We start from the raw sequence: 21,387 nt of genomic DNA, 5'->3' as shown, positions 1-21,387 counted from the left end.
CAATACCACCACTGGAAGTGTGCTGCACAGCAGCAAGAGGAAGAAAAAAAAAAGATATAGAGAGAGGCGAGGCTCATGACCTGAACGTAACGCTGTCCTTTGGCTTCTGTATGGGAGAAGGTAGGGAAGGCGCGCTAGTCAAAGCAGAACGGAGAGTCTATGTTGACAGTGAAGCATGCCTCCAAGCAGCACGGCAATGCAACATTTCTATTTCTCTATCTCCTCTAAAGACACACCAATTTGAGAAATGTTTCCGATAGCGTGCTCCCCACATGGCACCCTACAAAATTTCGGGCATAACCAAAAGTTCAAATAGGGTGGAGTGAGGGTCCCTTTAAGGCACGATGACACTTGCTACTATTTTTTTCTATGGTGGAGTGTTTGAACTTTCACACAAAAGACGAAAAAGAAATATGAGAAGTCAAAAATTTCACATCAGTACTGCGTTAATGCGGTGAGCAGAGCAGCCAACAGGAGTTCTCCTAAAATGATCACTGGCCAGTGGACAGAATGCATACTGGATTCCAATGAGACAAAGCAATGGATGCCACGTCATGCAAAAGTGAAAGGGAAAAGTATTCAACTGAGAGAGTACAGCTGTACAAGATGTGCGTTGGCCTTCAGCTAATGAAACACGAACCAATGCTTCAGTCTCGGAAACTTTAGATTAGGCGACCGCCAACACTAGATGCGCATCAACGCACCAACCCTTTCGGCTCTGTCTTTGCAGTTGCCACAGATAAAAAATTAAATTCTGGGGTTTTACGTGCAAAAATCATGATATGATTATGTGGCACGGCATCACTTGCCACAAATTACCTACAGGGCTGTGTGCGTAAAGAAGACGCCACGTCCCTTCCTTCCCTCCTCCTCCCCCACACGTGCTTGATCACATTATTGCGTGTTCAATCCCTCCCCATCCCCCCTTGCGGCAGAGGGAATCACCAGCTCTTGTGTTTCTCCGAGTTCTGTGAGCTGCTGCTCACCCCGCAGCATCCGCAAGTTATTTAACAACACGACAAATGGCGCAGATGTGTTTCCTACCAAACCGCAACCCGGCGTGCACTTTGATGACTTTTTTGCCCCTCAAACTTTTCATGCAAAAGGACACTTGAAATAACTTTTGACTCGACCAACATTTTAAGTTTTTGCTAGACTTACTAGCTATACGAAAGAAAACACAAAAGACAAATAAAGAAAATACAAAAGCCACACTAAAAAAAAATTATTCACATCTTAAATTTCGTTAACCTGAAGTTTACTGTATATTTGCACATTGCAAGTACTTGCACACCTCTGGTAAATGGAGATACACAAACATTCAGCCGGCAGTGCACTGCATGAAAGTGCCTCTCAAAGCTTCCACCCAGTTGTCCCTCAGCAACACTAACAGATACTCCTATAAAGTGACAAGAAATGCATCTGGATGACCCGGGCATTATTTAGGCTGGTGGCAACAACAATGTTGATAAAAAAGAAGGGGCACTTACACGTGGAGGCTCCCCGTTAGGACGTCCACCAGCTACAACATCATCTTCATCTTCTCGTGGACCTCTCCAACGCTTCTCTGGAGGAGGGCCGCCACTCCAGTCTGAGTTCCTGTCATCAGGAGGCCCAGGCCTGCGGTTATCAGGAGGACCAGGCCTACGGTTGTCATGAGGGCCAGGCCTACAGTCGTCAAAAAGGCCAGGCTTCCGGTCATCAAAGGGGCCAGGTCTCCTGTCGTCGGGAGGGCCTGGTCTGCGGTCGTCCGGATGTCCAGGCCTCCGGTCGTCGGGATGTCCAGGCCTCCGGTCGTCGGGAGGTCCAGGCCTCCGGTCGTCTGGAGGTCCAGGCCTCCGGTCGTCTGGAGGTCCAGGCCTCCGGTCGTCTGGAGGTCCAGGCCTCCGGTCGTCGGGAGGTCCAGGTCTCCGGTCATCTGGAGGTCCAGGCCTCCGGTCATCTGGAGGTCCAGGCCTCCGGTCATCTGGAGGTCCAGGTCTTCGGTCATCGGGAGGGCCAGGCCTCCAGTCATCGGGCGGGCCAGGCCTCCAGTCATCAGGAGGGCCACCACCCCACTGATCGGGAGGAGGAGGGCGCTGGCCAGGAAAGAACCCACCACGACCCCTCGGTGCCCCCCTGCCCCCACCTCGCTGGTTTGGGTTCTGCCACACATACGGTGATGGGTGCCGCATCCCACCGAACTCTGGCTTGTCTGGAGGGCCTCCAAACTTGCCCGGGGGAGCAGGCCCAAAGTCATGGTGATGGGGTGTTTCAAATTGGTCATGGCCACCTTCGTACTCGTCACCTTCAGGACCAAAGTCTGGCTCACCTCCAAAGGGTTCTTCGGGAGGGCCCCCACCACTACCAAATGGGCGACCACGTCCCCCACGTCCTGGAGGTCCACCCCGTGGGGGCCTTCCACGTGGCCCATCTCGTCCTCCGAAGGGCCTGCCTCCCCCAAAGCCACCACCATCGCCATCATCATCTGCCCCTTCAGGCTGGCCTCCAGGGAAGTGCTGTTGTTGCTGCTGTGGGGACAGTGGGGGCCGGTAGGGTCCAAAGTCAGAAGGACCTCGTGGTCCACCACGTCCTCGTGGACCACCCCTCGGGCCACCTCTGGGGCTCATGCCTCCCCGTGGACCCATACCTCCTTGCGGCCCCATACCACCCTGGGGAGCCATGCCTCCTCGTGGCCCCATGCCTCCTCGCGGCCCCATGCCTCCTCGCGGCCCCATGCCTCCTCGCGGCCCCATGCCACCTTGAGGCCCCATGCCACCTTGAGGCCCCATGCCACCTTGAGGCCCCATGCCACCTTGAGGCCCCATGCCACCCTGGGGACCCATACCACCCTGGGGACCCATACCACCCTGGGGACCCATACCACCCTGGGGACCCATACCACCCTGGGGACCCATGCCCCCGTGTGGTGGGCCCATGCCTCCCTGCGGGTGCATGCCCCCTCGTGGGCCCATTCCGCCTCGGGGGCCCATGCCCCCCCTAGGACCCATGCCTCGATGTGGTGGTCCCATGCCTGAGGGGGGGCCTTGCTCTTGCTGGGATGGAGGGGGACCCTGGTGTTGCATCATGCCTGGCATGCCCTGTGGCATCATGCCTGCGCCCATCATTCCTTGGGGCATCATGCCCTGTGGCCCCATCCCCTGTGCCATCATGCCCTGTGGTGGCATGCCTTGTGGGGTCATGCCCTGGTGTGGCATTCCCTGGGGAGTCATACCCTGTGGGGCCATGCCCTGGTGTCCCATGCCCTGTGGCATCATGCCCTGTGGAACCATTGCCTGTGGCATCATGCCTTGTGGCATCATGGCTGCTGCTTGGGGTACCATAGCTGCCTGAGGCAACATTGCTGCTGCAGCTTGGGGCACCAGTGCCTGCTGTTGCATAAGGGCTTGCTGATGCTGTTGTTGCTGGGCGAACGCTTGATGCTGAGCAAGGGCCTGTTGATGGGCCAACATTTGCTGCTGCTGTTGCTGCTGTTGTTGCTGCTGCTGCGATGGGGCAGCTGGAGCACCTCCTGCTGCAGGAGCACTGGTTGCTGGAGGTGCCTGACCAGCTGGCTGACTCGTTGCTGCACCTGTGTGTAAGGGCCTCTCAAGTTAAGATTGCCAACAATCAGACCAGCACACAAATGATATGCCTTTCAGGGGCTGCATGCACAATAGTACGCCAAGACAATGCCTCGAAAGTGAACTACAATGAAAATTATGGCTAGAATGTGCTGAGAAAACACACGGAACATAGACGTCTGGGTGCCAGTAAGTGGTCAAGTTAGACATGCTGCAGTTTTCTTTCATTCTTTTTGACTGTAATAAACTACACATCAGAAAGATTCCTCAAGTGGCTAGGCATGTTCTAAATCAGTGGCGCATCGACGGGCGAGGGGGGGGGGGGTTCTAACACCCCCCTCCCCCTTGAGGCCAAATTAACCTTCCCCCCCAACGCGTCCAGCCTCATCAGTCCAACGTGTACTTTCAGTGCTCTGTGCACATTGCCATTACAATTCAGGAGGTGGCTAGAGGTAGAATTTTCCTGATTAACAAAAACACTATCATTCTCTTGTACTTATTCATTCACTCTTAAATTACTTTGCGTAAAACGCTGAAGAAATAAACATAGTCATCATTCTTGGTGTCATGATTATTATAATTCTTGGGCATTTTATTTGCTGTTGGATTCCTCTAGCTAAAGCAAGGAAATTGCATATTATGAAAAGTATTTGCTTCCCCCCCCCCCTCCACAAAAATACCCCCCCCCCCCCCCCGGTGGAAAACCTAGGTGTACTGTTCTAAATGCACAACAATGTGCATAGAAGAAACTGACCATTGTTTTTCCATACTCGAGGTATCCTCAGGACTTGGAGTATGCATCTTTGTACGGGACAATATGCCCTGAATTTGAATTCTTTATCCGTCTGGCTACTTTGTGTGTTCGATGATACTGAAGATGCAACAAATTAGTTAAGCTTAATTTTCAACAGACAGAATTAATTGGGATACACTGATCAGTTTTTACTCATACCAGCTACAAAGGGCTTTGTGTGCAGGAGCTAGTGCAGATTAATATTGACCGGCTAGGAGTACAAGTCCCAAGGCACGCACATTTTGCATTCCACCCCCTCTGCATTGGAGTCACCACTATGGCTGAGATCCTAAACCAAAACTATGTGGTCAGCAGAAGAGCATGGCTAAGTGCACTGTTCTGTAACATGGAGAGACACTGTGCTGCAGAAAGACAGGATACATGAAGTGCTATGTTTGCAGTCAAATACTGAACAAGCCCCCCCCCCCCCCCCGACTTGGGAATAATATATGGAATGTTGGGGAAACGGTCCTTATTCAGAGTTGCCCCCAAATTCAAGATGGCAGCCAAAAAAAAACTTCACTCGGAAAAAACTGCGCAGTGCTATTAAAGGAACACTAAAGGTAAATACTAAGTCAACATGGGCTGTTAAAATACCATTCCAGAAACCTCACAGCGCTCGTTCAGTGCCAAGAAAAGGCTTAGTTTACAAGAAAATTGCATCTGAAGAAATTGCATTTGAATTGCGCCATAACTTTAGCACAATTCAAATGACCCGCCCCCGAACGGGGAGTGGTGCTGGTGCATACGGCATCCCCGCCCTTTACTGTCGTTGGTGAGTAAATAGGCGCCCAACAGATGGCACTACATTTTTCTGCGCAAAACTCAAACACACGGCCATGGAGAAATCGAGCCATGACAGAGCGTTGAATTCGCCAAGTAGCATGGACCGCTTGGGAATTCTGTGACATCACATGGACGTGGCATTCTCTGCTAATTGCAGTTTGTGCGAGTTTTGCAAACAAAACCAGCTCAGCACTATGCGATAATGAAACTACTGAAATGCGAAAGAGCGGGTGGCACAGAGTGGAGAAAAAAAAAAAAACATTTCGACTGCCCATGTCGTCAAGGGCAACGTCAATGAGTTCTTTTGTTTTATAATGCAATACAATTATATTTTTACTACGAGTCGTTGAGGGCTGTTGACAAAAATATAGTGAGAAGTGCCTTTGTCGTCGGGCTAGTACTTAAATGTTACGGGGGAGTCTCTAATCATGTCCTGCATTCACCTGCACTTTCTCAGTTACAAAAGCTCTGTTCACAATAATATTGGCACTTTAAACGTTCTCGAGCACTTATCACTTTAGCTTGACTTAATATTTGCTTTTAGTATCCCTTTAAAGAGCTTTATTTGAGTGCATGCCTTTTAACCACAGTGATAAAGCCATCAATACACTCCTCAGCAGCAAAGCATGTGGCTTGCATTATTCAGGGGTGGGACTGCCCAAAGTCATTTTGGAGCAATTTTGGGAGCAAGTAAAATTGCGTTATGGAGCAGCTTTGCGCAGACAAAATTGGATTTTGGAGCAGGCCAATCTAAGTTTTGGTGTAATATTGGAATATGGCAGCGCACTTCGAGACCGCGATGAAACAGTGAATACACCAGCACAAAGCGCACAGTAGAAGCACGCTTTGTACCTATAGCATACTAGAATATGGAAGAGTGGGTCGAGCGGCAGCACGGCGCATATTTTCCTGTAAAGCCGAAAACATAGGTGGAACTACTACTATCGAACTATATATTATCGTGCCAACGCTTATGAAGATAGTGGAAAATGCTCTCAAATTATGCTGTCCAATCGACGTGCTAAGATAATTTCTGGGTCACCATTTGTCACCGCATACCCAGAGAGCCGCAATCAACCCTGGGCTGGTGTAACGTAAGACTATTCCAATCTGCCTTTATTGAGACAGCAATTATATGGACATTCCAGGTGCATTTCTGCCATCGTCGTGTTGTTCCTTATAAAGTCAAGGGGCAATAACAATGTCGCCACGCGCCGTATGCTGTATGTGCGAGTGAAAGAGTGCGAGGGTGAGCCGACGCGCACGCAAGGGAGGAAAACGAGGTTTCTAGAAAGCATCTTCGGTCGCGCGCAAGGCACCGTGGGAGGAGGAGGGGAAGAGGGAGGGGGGGGGCGTTCACCGACTGCTGCCGAATATGGCGCCGCAGCGCAAGCCCTATCTTGAGAACGATCTGCGATGGGGACAGAGTGCGAGTGCTCATAGCTTCATGCGGCTGTGTTTTCGCCTCTTAATTCGCGTTGAAGCAAGAGGCAGCACGACGGTCAATTCACTCGCTGCTGCTGCCGCACTTCCTCACTCCAGCGTTTCGAAACAGCGAGTTTCTGCGGTCATTAGGTGAGATGCGTTCATGTTTGCTTGTGCGCGCGTGAGACCATGCTTGTTAATTTAGTTAGTAAGCAAATGTTTGCAAATTTACACAGAGGATAAAACTACTATCCTTGCTTCGCATAGCTGTCGACTAATTTGCTATCGCAATCGATGCTTTGCCCTTTGGGCGAAACTGCGACTTTTTATTCCAAATCCACCATTAGCCCTTCGCAAAATGTTAAAATGGCTCAGGCCTCGCCCATATAGGCATAAAAACAGATTGGAATATTTTTACGGTATACTGGCCCTGGGGACAGAGACGCCCGTCCACTAACCCGCTGCAGCGCACGTATCCCTAGAATCTAGTTCGCTCGCAGCGCCCTCAGCTAGGGAGCACTGCACTGCTCGGCCCACTCAACCGTAGTCTAGTACACTCTAAACACAGCCACCCTGGCCGTTTTGACAGCTCAAGTGACAACAGCCGGGAGAGGCCGCGTGCGCGCCCGGCCACTTGCCGGATCTGCCGAAAAGTCCAGTGTTATAAGCGCGAAAATCACAAGAAACTGTGCGGGAGGCGTCGTCACGCGGTCTGCGGAATGTGAATGGACGCGGTTTTTTTTCGTGGAACGAATCACCTCGCTGTTCACAGCCACTGCCGGAGCACACATACCGAAGCGGTTCTGGGGCAGCGAGGCACAATTTCAGTCAATTTTCTGTGTTTAGCGCAGTAATCTGCGTTTGTATCAAAATGGCGGAATTGGCGCAGGAGTCCCACCCCTGATTATCAAGCACCAACAAAAATCATACAGCGTGCCGTACACGGAAGCTTCAAGCATGTTGGAGGTGCCCTCAGACTCAAAGCCAAAGACATACTGCTTTCGCAGCCTTTCGGTGTTGGTGGAAGTGAACATGCTCGTTTCTTGTGGCCTTCCCAATCCCTTTCACCAACTTCAATACTACAGGCGTTTCTTTTTTTGTGTGTGTGTGTGTGTGTGTGTGTGTGCGTGTGTGTGCAGAAACACAGTGGAACCCCGGCTATGTGTGCCCCGATTTTGCGACGTCGGAGGTTTAACGACGGTTTAGTGCATTCCTGGCGAGCTCCTGATAGAGACAATGGATTAAAAATCTCCATTATACCACACAAGCTTACGACGACCCGCGCGAAACTGCAAACTGAACAACGGATGTACACCGCCCACCTCTGGCAGCTTACTCACGGCACCATCTCCTCCGTGAGGACGGGGACAGCCCCCCTTTGCATGCGGAAAGCTCAGACTATATTTTCTTTCCTCACATTCGCTGTACCAGTGCATTCACTCGTACTTTTGAATGCGAGGGAAATCTCTAGAATAAACATCTGAAAGTACTTCTTTTGCAACATTGTGCCAAGGTATTGCGAGCACACCGAAGCAACAATGCACGTCATGCACCTCACAGATGAAAAAGCACTACATGAAACCAGAGAATAACATGACAATACGAAGCCCGGAGGTAAACAGGCGCCTTGGTTTGCCAGCACTAAACCGCAAACGCGCTAAAATTAGTTAAGGGGGGGACACAGCACTTGAAATGGTATATTTATCCAAATTTTCTATTTTCCGATTAATTTTATTCACAATCCTCGGACCTTCTTTTACGTCGTGGTGAAATATTAGAACAAAATACGCGATAGAAATAGAGAGAACAGCATTTTCCTAGTGTGCTGTCACCAAAAACTGAAAGACAGTGTGGCTTTGGGAGGTGCCATTGCATCGCGGATCACGTGGCTTTCCGTTGCACAGAGGAAGGAAAGAAACTAGGAGGGAGTGTCACATGACTCCACTAGCATCGGCAAGCCAACCTCCTCTGACGGTCCCCCTTCCCATTCTCCGGGGCCATTTGCACGACACCTCTTGCATAGGATCCGGCCCACATGGTTGCCAGACCATTCGAGATTTGTTCAGTGCGTGGTAACTTTTAGCGGCGCCTGCCATCACAGGCCTGTAGGAAGTAACAGGTGGTTTTCTGCTACCGCGCTTGTCGTTCGCTTCAAATGTGCTGCCTTGAAACATGGAGAAAGGCTGAGGCGCCTGACCCACGACAACAATATTTTCACTTGCGCTTGCCACCGCAGTTAATGGAGTTGCTAGTGCTCTCGCCTCGAAAACCGTCAAGAACGCCCGAGCATGGGCGTTCGCATAGGCGTTCTGCTTAAAGTGCGATGCGTTTTTTTTTTTTTTGCAAATTTTTGTAATGCACCTAATTTTGTCTTGTACCTAGGATGAGAGGATATGTTTTGTGGGACACATTTTGGTCTCAAAAGACTATGCAGTGCGTCTTTCATTTTGAGAGAAGTAAACTGCAGCTGCCTGCACTTTAAACACCGAATTCGTTGCCTCTCCTTCAAATTTACGTGCACTATTTCGTAAGATTGTGTGGTGCACCGTCATTACACTGTTGAGACGCACCTGTTGAGTTCTCACCGGTCTGCAGAGAAGCCGAAGACTTTGAGCTGAACGACAGTGTCAACTGGGACCGTCTGCATTAACAATGGGCCAGCATGGCCTTAAATATGTTCGGGGTCCCCGGCTCAACAGTCCATCCTTGGTCGCAAGAAGCGATGAAATTTTTTCCGACAGGAAAGCAGTCGCTGCAGACCCTGGACGCTCGCTCGATCTCCTGCACATGTTTGCGGGGGCGAAGGCGTCATTGTTTCCCAGAAGACGTCCCCAAACGCGACGAATCATCGTTGGAAGGGTGGCTTGGTTGTCTGCACACGTTTGAAGAGCAAAAGGTTTCCTCGCTTCCCTGAAACCACCCCGAGACACAACCGGTCATCCTTGAGGTGGTTCTCAAGTTGTTGGGCATAGTGCCGGTTACCCGACGCCTTCATTCACTAGAGCCATGGTGGCTGCCTGCTCCTTATGCAGCAAGCCACATCTATGTAACCTGTGGTTGCGCCTAACTAACATAACACAGACTCTATTGCTTCACACGCTTGAGCCTTCACTAACCTCGGTGTCTCTTTGTCAGGCCGTACCCCATGCACCTATTCTGAAACACCCGCAGCAAACAGAACCAAAGCGGGCCGACTAGAATCTACCACTTGCCTATCACATGACTAGGGCCCGCTTCTCCGATTATATGTTTTATAACTAGGCTTCAAGATCATAATGTGACACTCCCTCCTAGTGTATTCCTTCCTCCATGTTCCATTGTCGCAACGTTGCCATCTTGATATAACCGTAAACAGGAGATAACGAATCTTAAGAAAGCTGCAGTGCCATTTTCTGCACGCAAGACTAAAAGCGATAAACGCGATCACGAAAAGAGTGAACTAACATCATTATTTGTTACTGCAGTCACATGGTGCATGCGGAGTGCTTCTATTGGCTGATGTATATTTAAATCACTGGTGCACTTGTTTCGCGCACATTTTGGCAGCGGCGAGCTGCGGATTTCGTGTGTTTCCGAGACTGACATTTCAAGATCTGCCTGGTATCTCGCGTTTCTTTACTTGCTCCGCCCTAAGCTATCCTAGAATAACACTATCCATGGAAGTGAACATTGCTGATCTTGATAGGCACGACCGATGCGCGATTGTGACCGGACACTCGCAAGCGGCCCATCAGCGCTTGCACTCTTAGCTTATCAGATAAGATTGCAAGGAGTTTGAAAACGGTGGACGGGCTGCATGGTAAGAATGCTAAAGAATGCCAAGGATTGCATTGAATTGTAAAGAAAACGTGACCTCAATGGTAAAGGACTGCTGCCCCAGCAGGTTTTAGGTGCTCTAAGGCTTTCTTGCAATAATTCGGACAAAAAAAAAAAAAAAAACCTTGGGCAACGTTTTTCTAGCTTTTAATTTTCTGACAGTTGCTGTAACTCATCCGTTCACCATTTCACAAATAATGAAGGTAGAAACATTCTGTATTTTGCATGTAAATCCCGAAGCATTGAGGAGTGCTATAAAGATGCCCATATTTCTCTGCATGCCATAAATATTTTCATAATTCACCTTTTACAAAAGTCATTTTTAAGGCATGATGCATGATAAAGGTTAAAAACTTTTTTTCTCATGCCATAGTCCCTTAATAGCTTTTTTTCTGGTCACGAAACTCCCGCCTGAGTTTGATATAGAGCCAGCGCCTGCCGCTAGGGACGCCATAGTAAAAGAAAGGCCACCTAGCCGACCGGCCGCCGCAGGCAGCGGCGGTATTTTTTCTGCTCTAGTCGCGTTGCGGCCGAAAGCCCAGCTTCTTTTCGATTTTATTTACATTCTATTTTGTCGTAGCAGTTACAGTATCCAAACTTGCACATCTGAGTGCGTTTTCTAATCGAAATCAATGCGCGTACAAAACGTAAACAATCTCAAGGTAAGCTGGCGGCTCCATGTGTCAGCAGACGACGCGCATAGAATTCTTACTGAGCAATCTGCTGTTAGTTGGCCCAACCGGCTTCGGTTAAGAATTTTTAAGCGACTTTTATGCGCTGTACAAAGAATAAGACATTAGCGGCGCGGTGCTGCCAGTAAACGACAACCTGAGCTCAAGGTCGTGTGCTGTTACTGAATTCCGATTGCACTCGAGCCGTTCAGGCGATGGTGACAGATTGTAATCACACGTAACATAAAATGTTCTATGACGTCAGAATTAGTTTGGAACAGATACATCGGCAGATCGTAGCCATGAATGAAACGCTTGCTAGAAGGAAAGTATTGTCATTTTCGTGTATCGCAAGCTTTGCTAGTTTTCGTGCGAACTATTCCAAATGTGCGACAATGTTATCAAACGTGATTTTCGTTGCCAATATACCCTATGAAAACCCAAACGGATTATTATGCCCGACTGACTCAGCACTGCGCTTATTCATCTCTAACTGGCACAAGCAGAGTGAGGAAGATTGACGGTCCGTTGAACTCAGTACCATACCTCCTCGGCGAACTGCGATGCATAATAGTATTTGAATCGAGAGCTTTCTTTGAAGCAAATGTAGCCGTTGTATCTCGCGAAAATTCTTATGACAAATAACATTTAATTTTCGCTTTCACTCAGCACTGCTGTAGTGTAGAGCTCAAAAACGATCTGAAAGTTGTATTGACATAGAAAACTGACATCTTGTTTTTCCTGTTGCACTAAGTTCCTAACGTCCCATTTATCACGGCTGGAAGCCTACTTTGTTTCAGGAAACAAAATTACTTCTGTGGCATGGCCCTGTTTTATTTTGTTAGCCACGCAGCGCTGAGGTAGTAACATTAAGCAAATGTTAGAATTCTCAATAGCTGTTGCTATCAGCATGCGAAATCCAAAGGGAAGAATTGAAACTAGTGGCTATGCGAATAATTTGCCGTCTCTAAATATCAACACACAGACAGTGCAATCATGGTTACAGGTCATAAATATTTTATTGTTTAAACTAGAACAAAGTTTTTATATGCACCTATGTGCTCATGGAGGTACTAATAGACACCGATTTTATTTGCAATCTAGAAATGAAACAAATCTTGTAAACAAACAGGCTACTGAGAATCACACACACACACACACACACACACACACACACACACACGACACGCACACATACACAGGCCGTCGAAAAGCACAAGGAGTGGCAGTAGGCCTGAGGCACGGCTTGTCCCTCGGCAACAATACGGCGTCACCAATTATCGCGAAATCGTCCGTACGGAGATGGATGATAGATCAAAGTGCTTCGCGCACACACGCACATCCTTCGACTCGAAGTTGAAATCGTCCATTTCTTGCCATGGTATGGCTCGCTTCCAATTCTCGAAGTGCTCACAAACACTCAGCATGCAAAATAGCGATACCTTTCGGTAATGCCTTTGTAGCCGGAACGGCCCCCCAGCACATAACACCTGAACGGCATCGTCGGGCGAACGTGCCATTTCAATTGTAGAATGCCAGAATTCGGATCTTGCCTAAAAATCAATCACAATTATAAAGTACGTGTCCAAACTTTGAGCCCACGCCGGCCCGCATCTGCAGTCTCTCCGAATTTAACACGGAGAAAGGTGGCCTCTCAGCTTTCAGGAGTTTCGTGACCAGAAAAGTACTGAGGGACCATGCTTATGCTCACTGTGCAGTAAAAAATTAACCAATAGCTTTACAGCACAAAATAGGGCGCTGTGAGCACTATGATACAAAGATCAAGAGCAATTCCTGTGATTTTATTAATTAGTTGGGGGATGTCAATTGTTATAAATCAAGAACAATGGCAGATAGCTCAGAACTGATTTCAGATCTGATATCAGCATAATAAATTACATTCACATATCAAATTTCATGAAGTTAGTAACCCATATGTAACGAAAATAGTTTTCATTGCCACGTCACCCTTCAATAAGTGGGGGAACATTTGTATTATTTGAGACCTACTTTTTTCTAACTCTTTCCCTACCGTGGGGAAAATCGGTGTTTTTTGTAGATCGCAGCAGACTTTTTTTTTTTTTTCTGAAGGAATTGCTGCACTCAATATTTTATGTAATACATAAAAAAGCAGAATGAATGCACTTTTAATGCATTAAAGTTTTGTTAATGAGATGTATGCAATGAAATAGATATAAATTGCCACAATCAAGATTGTGGGATAAAACTGAACCAAGTTTGTAAAGACACATAATAATAATATACATAATGTATTGCCATCTAATACACGGTATCTACGAAAAAAATCTAAATTTTTCATTGAAAGTTTAACTGCAAGCACTACAGTTGGGCGTGCCAGGCTGCGGCCGCTGATGTTCTGGGCTAGTTTGCATCGTCGTCGCTCTCAAAGTCTGACGAAAAGGCAGCATCCTCAGACTCGCTGCTGCTCGATCCATCAATAAAATCAGCCGCAGATGCTGCGGAATCACAAGATCTACCATCTTTCTAACAGTGAATTGTAACGAAGAATTGCAGCTTCCGCATTGCTTTTGCGCAAAATAGAAACAGAATTTGCTGATTCATTCAGTAAATAAAAGCGTGTTGACGTAGTAAGCATTTGTTTGTTTTCTTGATACCCTTGATAATTCGACATTCGGTTAATTCGGTCATTTCTTTCAATCCTATGAAATCCGAATTAACGAGGTTTTACTGTACACTAGAACTGAGCTGTAATCAGTGCTGGCATACTAATAAGGGTAGACAGTGCTGTAGCTGTCAACAGTCTAACCCACTTATAACAATATTCAAGTTCCACAAAGTTCTACTGTTATACAGTCGAATCCCCCTGCAACGAATACAGCTACACCGAAATTTCCGCCACAACCAACATTTTCCGATTCCCCGTCAGCTGCCCATAGAAAGTAACACAAAAAAGTCCCTTCATAACGAAGGCGTTTTATTCGGTATTTCCGCTTCAACGAATTTTTCGAGAATGATACTGGGACTGAATTGAAATTGGAACTGCAGAGCAGTCAAATTAGAAGGCCCTTCCAAAGTTGTGGCGGTCTTATGTCCGCTTCAACGAGGTTTTCGCGAACGAAATCAAATTCAAAGTACCGATTTAAACCACTGCAGCCACACGTGGTCATCACGCGCCTGCGCAAGACTGCAGAGGATCACTGCAATCGCTGTCGTTTTCTCTGGTCTGTGTCCAGTAAAAATGGTTACGCCAACGAAGAAGCGTAAATTTTTCTCTCTCAAGGAAAAGGCACATATGATCGCCGAGGCAGACAGCGGAAGGAAAAAATCTCGCAGTTTCGCCTGAAAGGCGAAGCATCAATTGTGATAGCAAATTAGTGGACAGCTATACAGACTAAGGATAGTAGTTTCATTGGCCAAATAAACTTGTAAACATTCACTGACTAAATTACCGAGCACGGTGTTGCGCGCACAGGTAAACATGAACACATCTCGCTCGATGACCGTGGAAACTCGGGTGTCAACATGCTGGAATGAGAAGGCGCGAGTGAATTGACCTCCGCGCCGTCTCTCGCTTCACCGCGAACTAAATGTTGAAATCACAGCGCACACGACTCTACTGGCACTAGTTGCACTTTGCCCACATTGCAGATCGCTTTGAAGATGAGGCCCGCGCGGGCGCTCACTTTGTGCACGTCGCAGATTGCTTTCAAGATAGCGTCCGAGCGGCCGTGCCGCAGCCGTTGTTAACAAGATGCTAACGTCTCGTCGTCTGGGGAAAATGACCATCCGCTATACACACTGACTCCGGCGACTGCTTTGAAAGTAATGGATCTTTTCACCTCATCAAAAAAGTTATCAAAGCCCACGACAATTACAATGCGATGGCTCTTTTAACAGACTGATACTCGCGTAATGCCTTTGCTTGCCGTGAAGCGTAAGAAATCCAGGCTGACCGACTTCTGGAAATAAAACTTCCGGTAAGCGCGAGCTTGCCGACTTTGTCATAAATATGCAATGAAATTGTGAACGTCATTGCGACGGTGCATGTGCCGCAAAATGAGTGTTTCGTGATCGGCCAGGCACGCGCGTTGGGTTAGGCATCGGCCGCAATGTACTAAAGATGCTGTAACAGCGGCGCGAAATGCATTGTCTCGTGAAATTGACACTTTGTCGACTGCCTTCGGTACGTCTCAACCTTTGCCTCCACGCCATAGCGAAGATTTCCCGGACGATGGTTTCGTTTGCGGCTTTGCTGTTTGGCGTAACTATATACATACCAATTTTGCGTCAACGAAGTTCCGCCACAACGAAACTTTGTGCGTGTCCCGTGAATTTCGTTGTAGCGGAGCTCGACTGTAACCGATAATTGCTTTAACCGGGTTGCACGAAAAAAAAAAAAAATCAATACAGTAGGAGGATGGCAGAGCTGTTGTGAGAAAACTATAATGGCAGGGAGGCCAGTGCCCCTCCGCACCACCTTACTCCATCCGAATGGTGATTGTGTTCACTCGTTTAACTGCTTAACTCTTCTTCCTGCTCGCTCCGATCACATGTAACAAGCCGCAATTGTTTAAGAATGGCACTGCTATAACTGCAAAGCGGGGTCATGGGCAGCAAGTGACATGCGCGCTCCGCCAAGGAATCGCTTTGGTGGCCTCAAAAGGGCCTTTTAAAAAATCCGAGAAGGTTGCCACGGCAGCCTCTCATCTTGAGAAATCCAGAAGAAACGCTGGGATGAGATCACCGCAAGCATCTCGCCACGTACTTCTCACTGGCTTGCAAAAGAAAACCCGATGTCCGTCAGTTTTGCTTGCTTTATGCGAAGCTTGCTGACATCCTTCCCTCGCGAAGGTCCCTCACGAAAACGAAGCCCCGGATGGGCTCAATCATCGGCAGGGCCTCCTGTGAGAACAGCGTTGAGGCAGCCTGCCCGACTGCATCACCGCTGCCGTCACCACTGTCACTGTCCCAATCGCTATCCAATGCAAGCACATTCGCGAAGATCGCCTCATCTGCTAGAAGCACTTCATTTCCAAATCTATAACAGTGCGCTTTCTTTTCATCAGCAAAGTCGTGCATTGCCAATGATCAGCGGGTGGATCAGCCATCTTCCGTTTCGGTGGCGAGTCAAACGAGGCTGAGAAACCACGTGGCCCGAAACGACTTCGACGCAACCAACAAAGACAAGCACGAGCGACTTCGTCCGTCACCAAAACTGCGCAGAATTCAGGGCCAGTGAGAAATATGGGAGCAACGCCCAACGCTATCAGGGCTGTTGGCGCGGTCCCTTCGTGTTTTGGAGGGTGACGCAGCGTAGAAATACGGTTGCAGCCCATTCCTGTTCCGAGAGGTGGAAACGCGACGGGAGACAGGCGTGCGAGGCTGGCGATGCTGAGAAGGCTGGAAAACAGCATGCGGCAGGGTGCAGCGACTCGAATTTCTTTTTAACACGAAAATGTTTTATGCCAGGGTCCACTGTGAACTTCGTTACGGATGTAACGGATGTGAGGTTCGACGCCAATGAGTAAAATGTTTTGTTGACAGGGATGGCGCCATCTAGGAGCGGTGAAGCAAATTACTGCATCGCGACACTAACGAGCGCCGACAGGGACTGCTTCGGTAGTCACAGCGCAGCGGAGGTTCCAAGGTAAAACGCAGTATAGGCTGGTGTTGGCACTTTCAGCACATGGTTCGTCTTTCACGTCAGATTAGCCCGTGGCTCCTCGTCGCCTACGGAGTGCAGCTTCAATATGCATCAGCAGTGCCTACACGCCGCCTACTGCTTCGCTTGCGATGACCCCCAACTAAGAAAACTGCTGCACTAAGTGGCGCAGAAAGGCAACGGTGTCGATGGGCGAATCTCGCTTTGGTCCGGCGAGAGACACGCCAGCGTGAAGCAAAACACATTTGTGGCGCACACTGCAAACTCTGCCACTCTCATTCCTGAAGCTGAGCGCGTCGCAGCTCACCTGGCTGCCCAAGACACTACGGAGTCAGACCAAAATGCTCGTACCGTCGCCGAAGCGACTCCGCAGTTAGACGTCGCTCGCCAACACCCAGTAGCCAGACTTCATCGCAATAACCGATAATGCAGCATAGTAAAGACTGGAACGGCCTACCCCACCACGCTGCTGCCATCAACCCCTCATCTGGCTTCATGGAAGAAGTAACAAGTGTTCTGTATAATCACATCGTTTATAACCTTCTGGAATATTTTTGTATACCCACGCCTTATATAATACCCCGCAAGGGGTCCTTAAGGTAATAAAATGAAATTAAATAGGGGCATTGTAGTAAGCGGGTTATTTCACCATAGAAAACATACAAAAGTTGACGGTGCAGCAGCTTCTCATTGTTATAACCGATATACAGTGAATTCTCGTTGATACGATTTCGCATAATACATTTTGCGGGATAACACGTTTCTTTTTCTTTTCCCGATAATACGATTTCCTTGCATAATATGTTGGATAATACGATTTCCAGATGATACGCATTATTTTTCGGTTCCGGTGAAGATCGTATCAACAAGATTCCACTGTATTGTTAAAATTGGTATCGTTATAAGTGAGCTCGACTGTATCTTGATTTCTATGTACCTAAGTTATTGATAGCTTGCTGCATTCTTGTTATGCAATGCTAGGAGACTTCCGAGCAAGTACAGCACCATATTTTCTTGCTCAAAATTTGTAAGTATGAAATTTTGTTAAAGATTTCCAGATATTCAATTCTATATTTGGCTTTTTTTTTTTTTTTCACGATTCGATCCCATTGAAACCTACTATACGGCATTCACACACCCCGGTATCTTACAATAAACCTTGTAGCACTCACATAAGCCAACAGTCTCCAACTCTGACACTGCATCTGACAGAGATATTGTATCTTGGCTGTGGATGGCAATATTATCACGGTGTTTCTTTTTGCATGCTGTCCCATTCGGCTCAGATGCCCCAATGCAGTTTTTCTCGCATGCTGGGTGTTTGGGCTGGAAGTGCACGCACCATCCATTTGCAATGTGATCGCGTCCTTTCCACAATGATTCAGGTGTGATTACACCCGCGTGTTTAAACCTCGTCAAGCACCATGTCTTTCCACGTTACAGCCCATTAGAGCAACTATTCCGTGACCGAGTATGTAAAATGAAAATCCCACCTGTGGACTTCGCCTGACGCATCTCCTGGCGGCGATCCAGCAGCTGCTGACGCCACTGCTTCCACTGGGTTTCGTACCGCGCAAATGCCTCTTTGTCCGGGTGGTCTCGGTTCTGGGTCAGCCAGTTCTCAAAACTCTTCTCCCACTCTTTGAACTGCCGCTCAAACTCTGCATCCTCTGCATCCACGGAAGGGGCACCAGTGACAGGTGCAGGAGCTGCTGCTGGCGCTGCTGCTGGTGCTGCTGGTGCCACTGGTGCAGCCTGATTTGCCTACAAAGAATCAAGAAGAATGTCACAAGGTGCACATCCATGCCTGCCAACCTATGAACATTGCAACTCGCACATAACCCGCAGACATGACAAGGGGGGCGGAGGGGTAACACGGAGAAGGTAGAGCACTTTTTTTTTCAAATTTGCTCTGCATGCACACATTTTGTCAGATGCAAATGTACTTACCTCTAGACATACACACAATTAGCAACAAACTTCAGAGACTGACAAGCGACACATTGTTTTTAGATCACAGCGGCTTTTTCAGGGGCATTGTTGTTGCCATTTGGCCTAGCACATAAAGTATTTCGCTGCCACAATAGTGTGGCACAGGTATTTCACAATTTCTTTTTTGTATGCATTGTCCTTTTTTTACTATCAAAATTGTCCTTTTGCAAAAAGAACTTATTATGCGTAAAACATGATGCAGCATTCATAAAATCATACACCGAGCCCCAATAAGTAAAGCTTACGAAAAATTAAGGAGAGCTGGCAATCATGCACATTTTCCCATTGCAAGCATGATGACATTGCAAGCATGCTTGTGCAACAGCAGAGGAGGAGACATAAAAAATAACTGGAAGTATGAAGAAAGAAAGAAGTGCAAAGTGACTGTGCAGTGGCTCTAGCCCGGAACAGAGCAGCTGCATCACTACAGTGAGGAGGCAAATGCGGGAAGGCCACAGCACTGCATGCCTGTCTGCTCCCATTGCCTATGCCTGGTGCTCCTGGGGTCTGGGGCTGGAGAGCTAATGGACGCCTTCACGGTGTCCAGTGGGGTACTTAATACAGCCTAGTGGCTTCCGTTCATCGCTCCTTGAATCACAAGCAACCCATCTGACCACGTCATTCTGCTAGCCGTCTCGAGTGGAAGCATTTCATCTACAAGAAATACTTAATGTGTTGCTCCTTTTTCGGTACCACCCTGCCGCAAATTGAGCCATAGTGAAGTTTAACATCTGACTTGTTTCCTCGCTGGTCATTATATTTAACCTTTATTATGTTTTATGAGTCGCTACCGCGTACACTCGTACAGGAATGTGCATATTTCTTTTAAATAAATATTTTTAAAAAATTTAAGCTTACCACTGCTCTGTTCTTGCTCAAATTTCACATAAAGATCACATTTTACGGTCTGCCTCGTTTAACGTAACACTTGGCACATTTGCTTGGCTTTTAACACAAAAATGGAAAGTTGCCTTCGCTTATGCAGATGCAAGCTGCTGCCAAGGCGGCGCTAGCATAAACATTTGTTCCTGCCTGTAAACAGCTGCAGAAAGCCATTCAGGGAAGGTTGCCACGTATGCCAGAAGAGACGACAACCCTGCCTGAACAGCCGCCTAGCATGATCGTGCCTAAGATGCCCATTGTCTTACCTTGGGCACGTTCACACCACACATCATCTCGACCAAGTAAAGCATTGGCTTCAGACTAAGGCACATTTCTGAATACGGGGGTGAGAAAGAAAAACTACGCCAGTGTAACACGATCTGGGGACAGGGGAAGTGAGAGTATGCATCCTGGTTTGGCATAAACTGACGCATTTGACTTTGCGAGTATAGTACCAGACTCAGAGTACCCATTTTTTTGACGAGGAGGGCAGCCCTGTTGCTTAATGAATCGGTCAGGAGTATAAGAGCAACACTACAGTAGGAATGGCTCTCTTGCTCTGTCCTTGGACAGTACGAAAGCACACTAGCCCCCTGCCACTGCAAACAGGCTTGTTGTTCTACCATGTTCAATGAGAGGTGACTCAAACCTCTTTTTATTTCCACTACTTATGGAGTGCATGTCCTTCCACTGACTGCATATTCTCTCTCTGTCCTGGGCGTAAATGAAGTCTCGAGTGTACACTGCTGTTTTGCCTTATCTGCCTGAATTTTACATCAATGTGCTGTTTACTTGCACTACAAGTCAGGTATGCATTTCGGAGCAATCAAGAGTAGCCCCACAAAGGGCATATCCCATAGCTTTGAAGCTGAGAAAATGCTGAAACAGACAGCTCACACACTATACTCCAAAACAGCATAAGAGTGCTAAAAAAATGTGCTTTAAGCAACACTGGCATTCCCGTCGATCCTTTCCCACCCGCAAAAAACCCGCCGCGGTGGCTCAGTCAGCTAAGGCATTGCGCTGCTAAGCACGAGATCGCGAGATCAAATCCCGGCCACGGCGGCCGCATTTCGATGGAGGAGAAATGCAAAAATGCCCGTGTGCTTGCGTTGTAGTAAGAATCACAGGTAGTCGAAATTCATCCGGAGCCCTCCACTACGGCGTGCCTCATAATCGGAACTCGTTTTGGCACATAAAACCCCAGAAAGAAGAAGAAAGAAGCTTTCCAAAAAGGCCTACCTTGCCAACTGCAGTACAGAGCCAAGTCACACTTGGATGTTGTCAACTTTTCAATCATAACGTGAAAGTCAGCACAGTGTCCAGGCTACTCTTTTTTCACCAAATTTCTTACTGTTTATACCAATGAACTTGCTTTAAAAGTTGCAAGCAAGCTTAAGCATTTGATGCCCCTTTGTATTGCACACTGCATTGTCGGCAATGAAAGGCGCCAAAATTTTAAGCATATTCCAAGCTGAAAACATGGCGCAGTCTGCACAGGACTGGGTGTTATAAACAAGAAGCACCGCAAGTGGTATGTATGAGGCCATTCAAAAGGTAACTGCGATTTAGCGATAAGAAAAGTGAAATAGCAGAAATGACCGCTGCGACTCAAATACTACTTGGCACTTCAGGGGACAGATATGTGTATGCCGGCCCAACATACTTGTGCAAAATGTGATGCGATAGGAGGGCTCTCAATATGGCAGCCCATAATGCCATATTTAGAAGCCTGCAACTTGCCAACTTGTACCAACTTGCCAGCCAAATTCCCATGTTTCTTGCGCACTATTTATTTATTTCAATACCTTCAAT

The 21,387-nt window shown here is 47.8% G+C and overlaps 1 protein-coding gene across 43 annotated transcripts in view; it reads right to left on the bottom strand.

Moving 5' to 3' along the window:
- Positions 1-21,387, bottom strand: part of LOC119464352 (YLP motif-containing protein 1-like) — a 56,536-nt gene that overhangs the window by 31,125 nt on the left and 4,024 nt on the right. For 2 of the 43 annotated variants that reach the window (XM_049656144.1, XM_049656140.1), the window contains exons 3-4: positions 18,192-18,462; positions 1,491-3,571 (exon numbers count right to left, since the gene is read on the bottom strand). In XM_049656144.1, the coding sequence (XP_049512101.1) occupies positions 1,491-3,571; positions 18,192-18,462 (2,352 nt within the window). The remainder of the gene's footprint in view (positions 1-1,490; positions 3,572-18,191; positions 18,463-21,387) is intronic. The other 41 variants (XM_049656157.1, XM_049656164.1, XM_049656156.1 and 38 more) reach the window with 41 other exon arrangements.

The sequence above is a fragment of the Dermacentor silvarum genome, chromosome 9 (assembly GCF_013339745.2).
Source record: "Dermacentor silvarum isolate Dsil-2018 chromosome 9, BIME_Dsil_1.4, whole genome shotgun sequence".
Classification (NCBI taxonomy): Eukaryota; Metazoa; Arthropoda; class Arachnida; order Ixodida; family Ixodidae; genus Dermacentor; species Dermacentor silvarum.
This window is presented reverse-complemented; position numbering and strand designations above follow the sequence as displayed.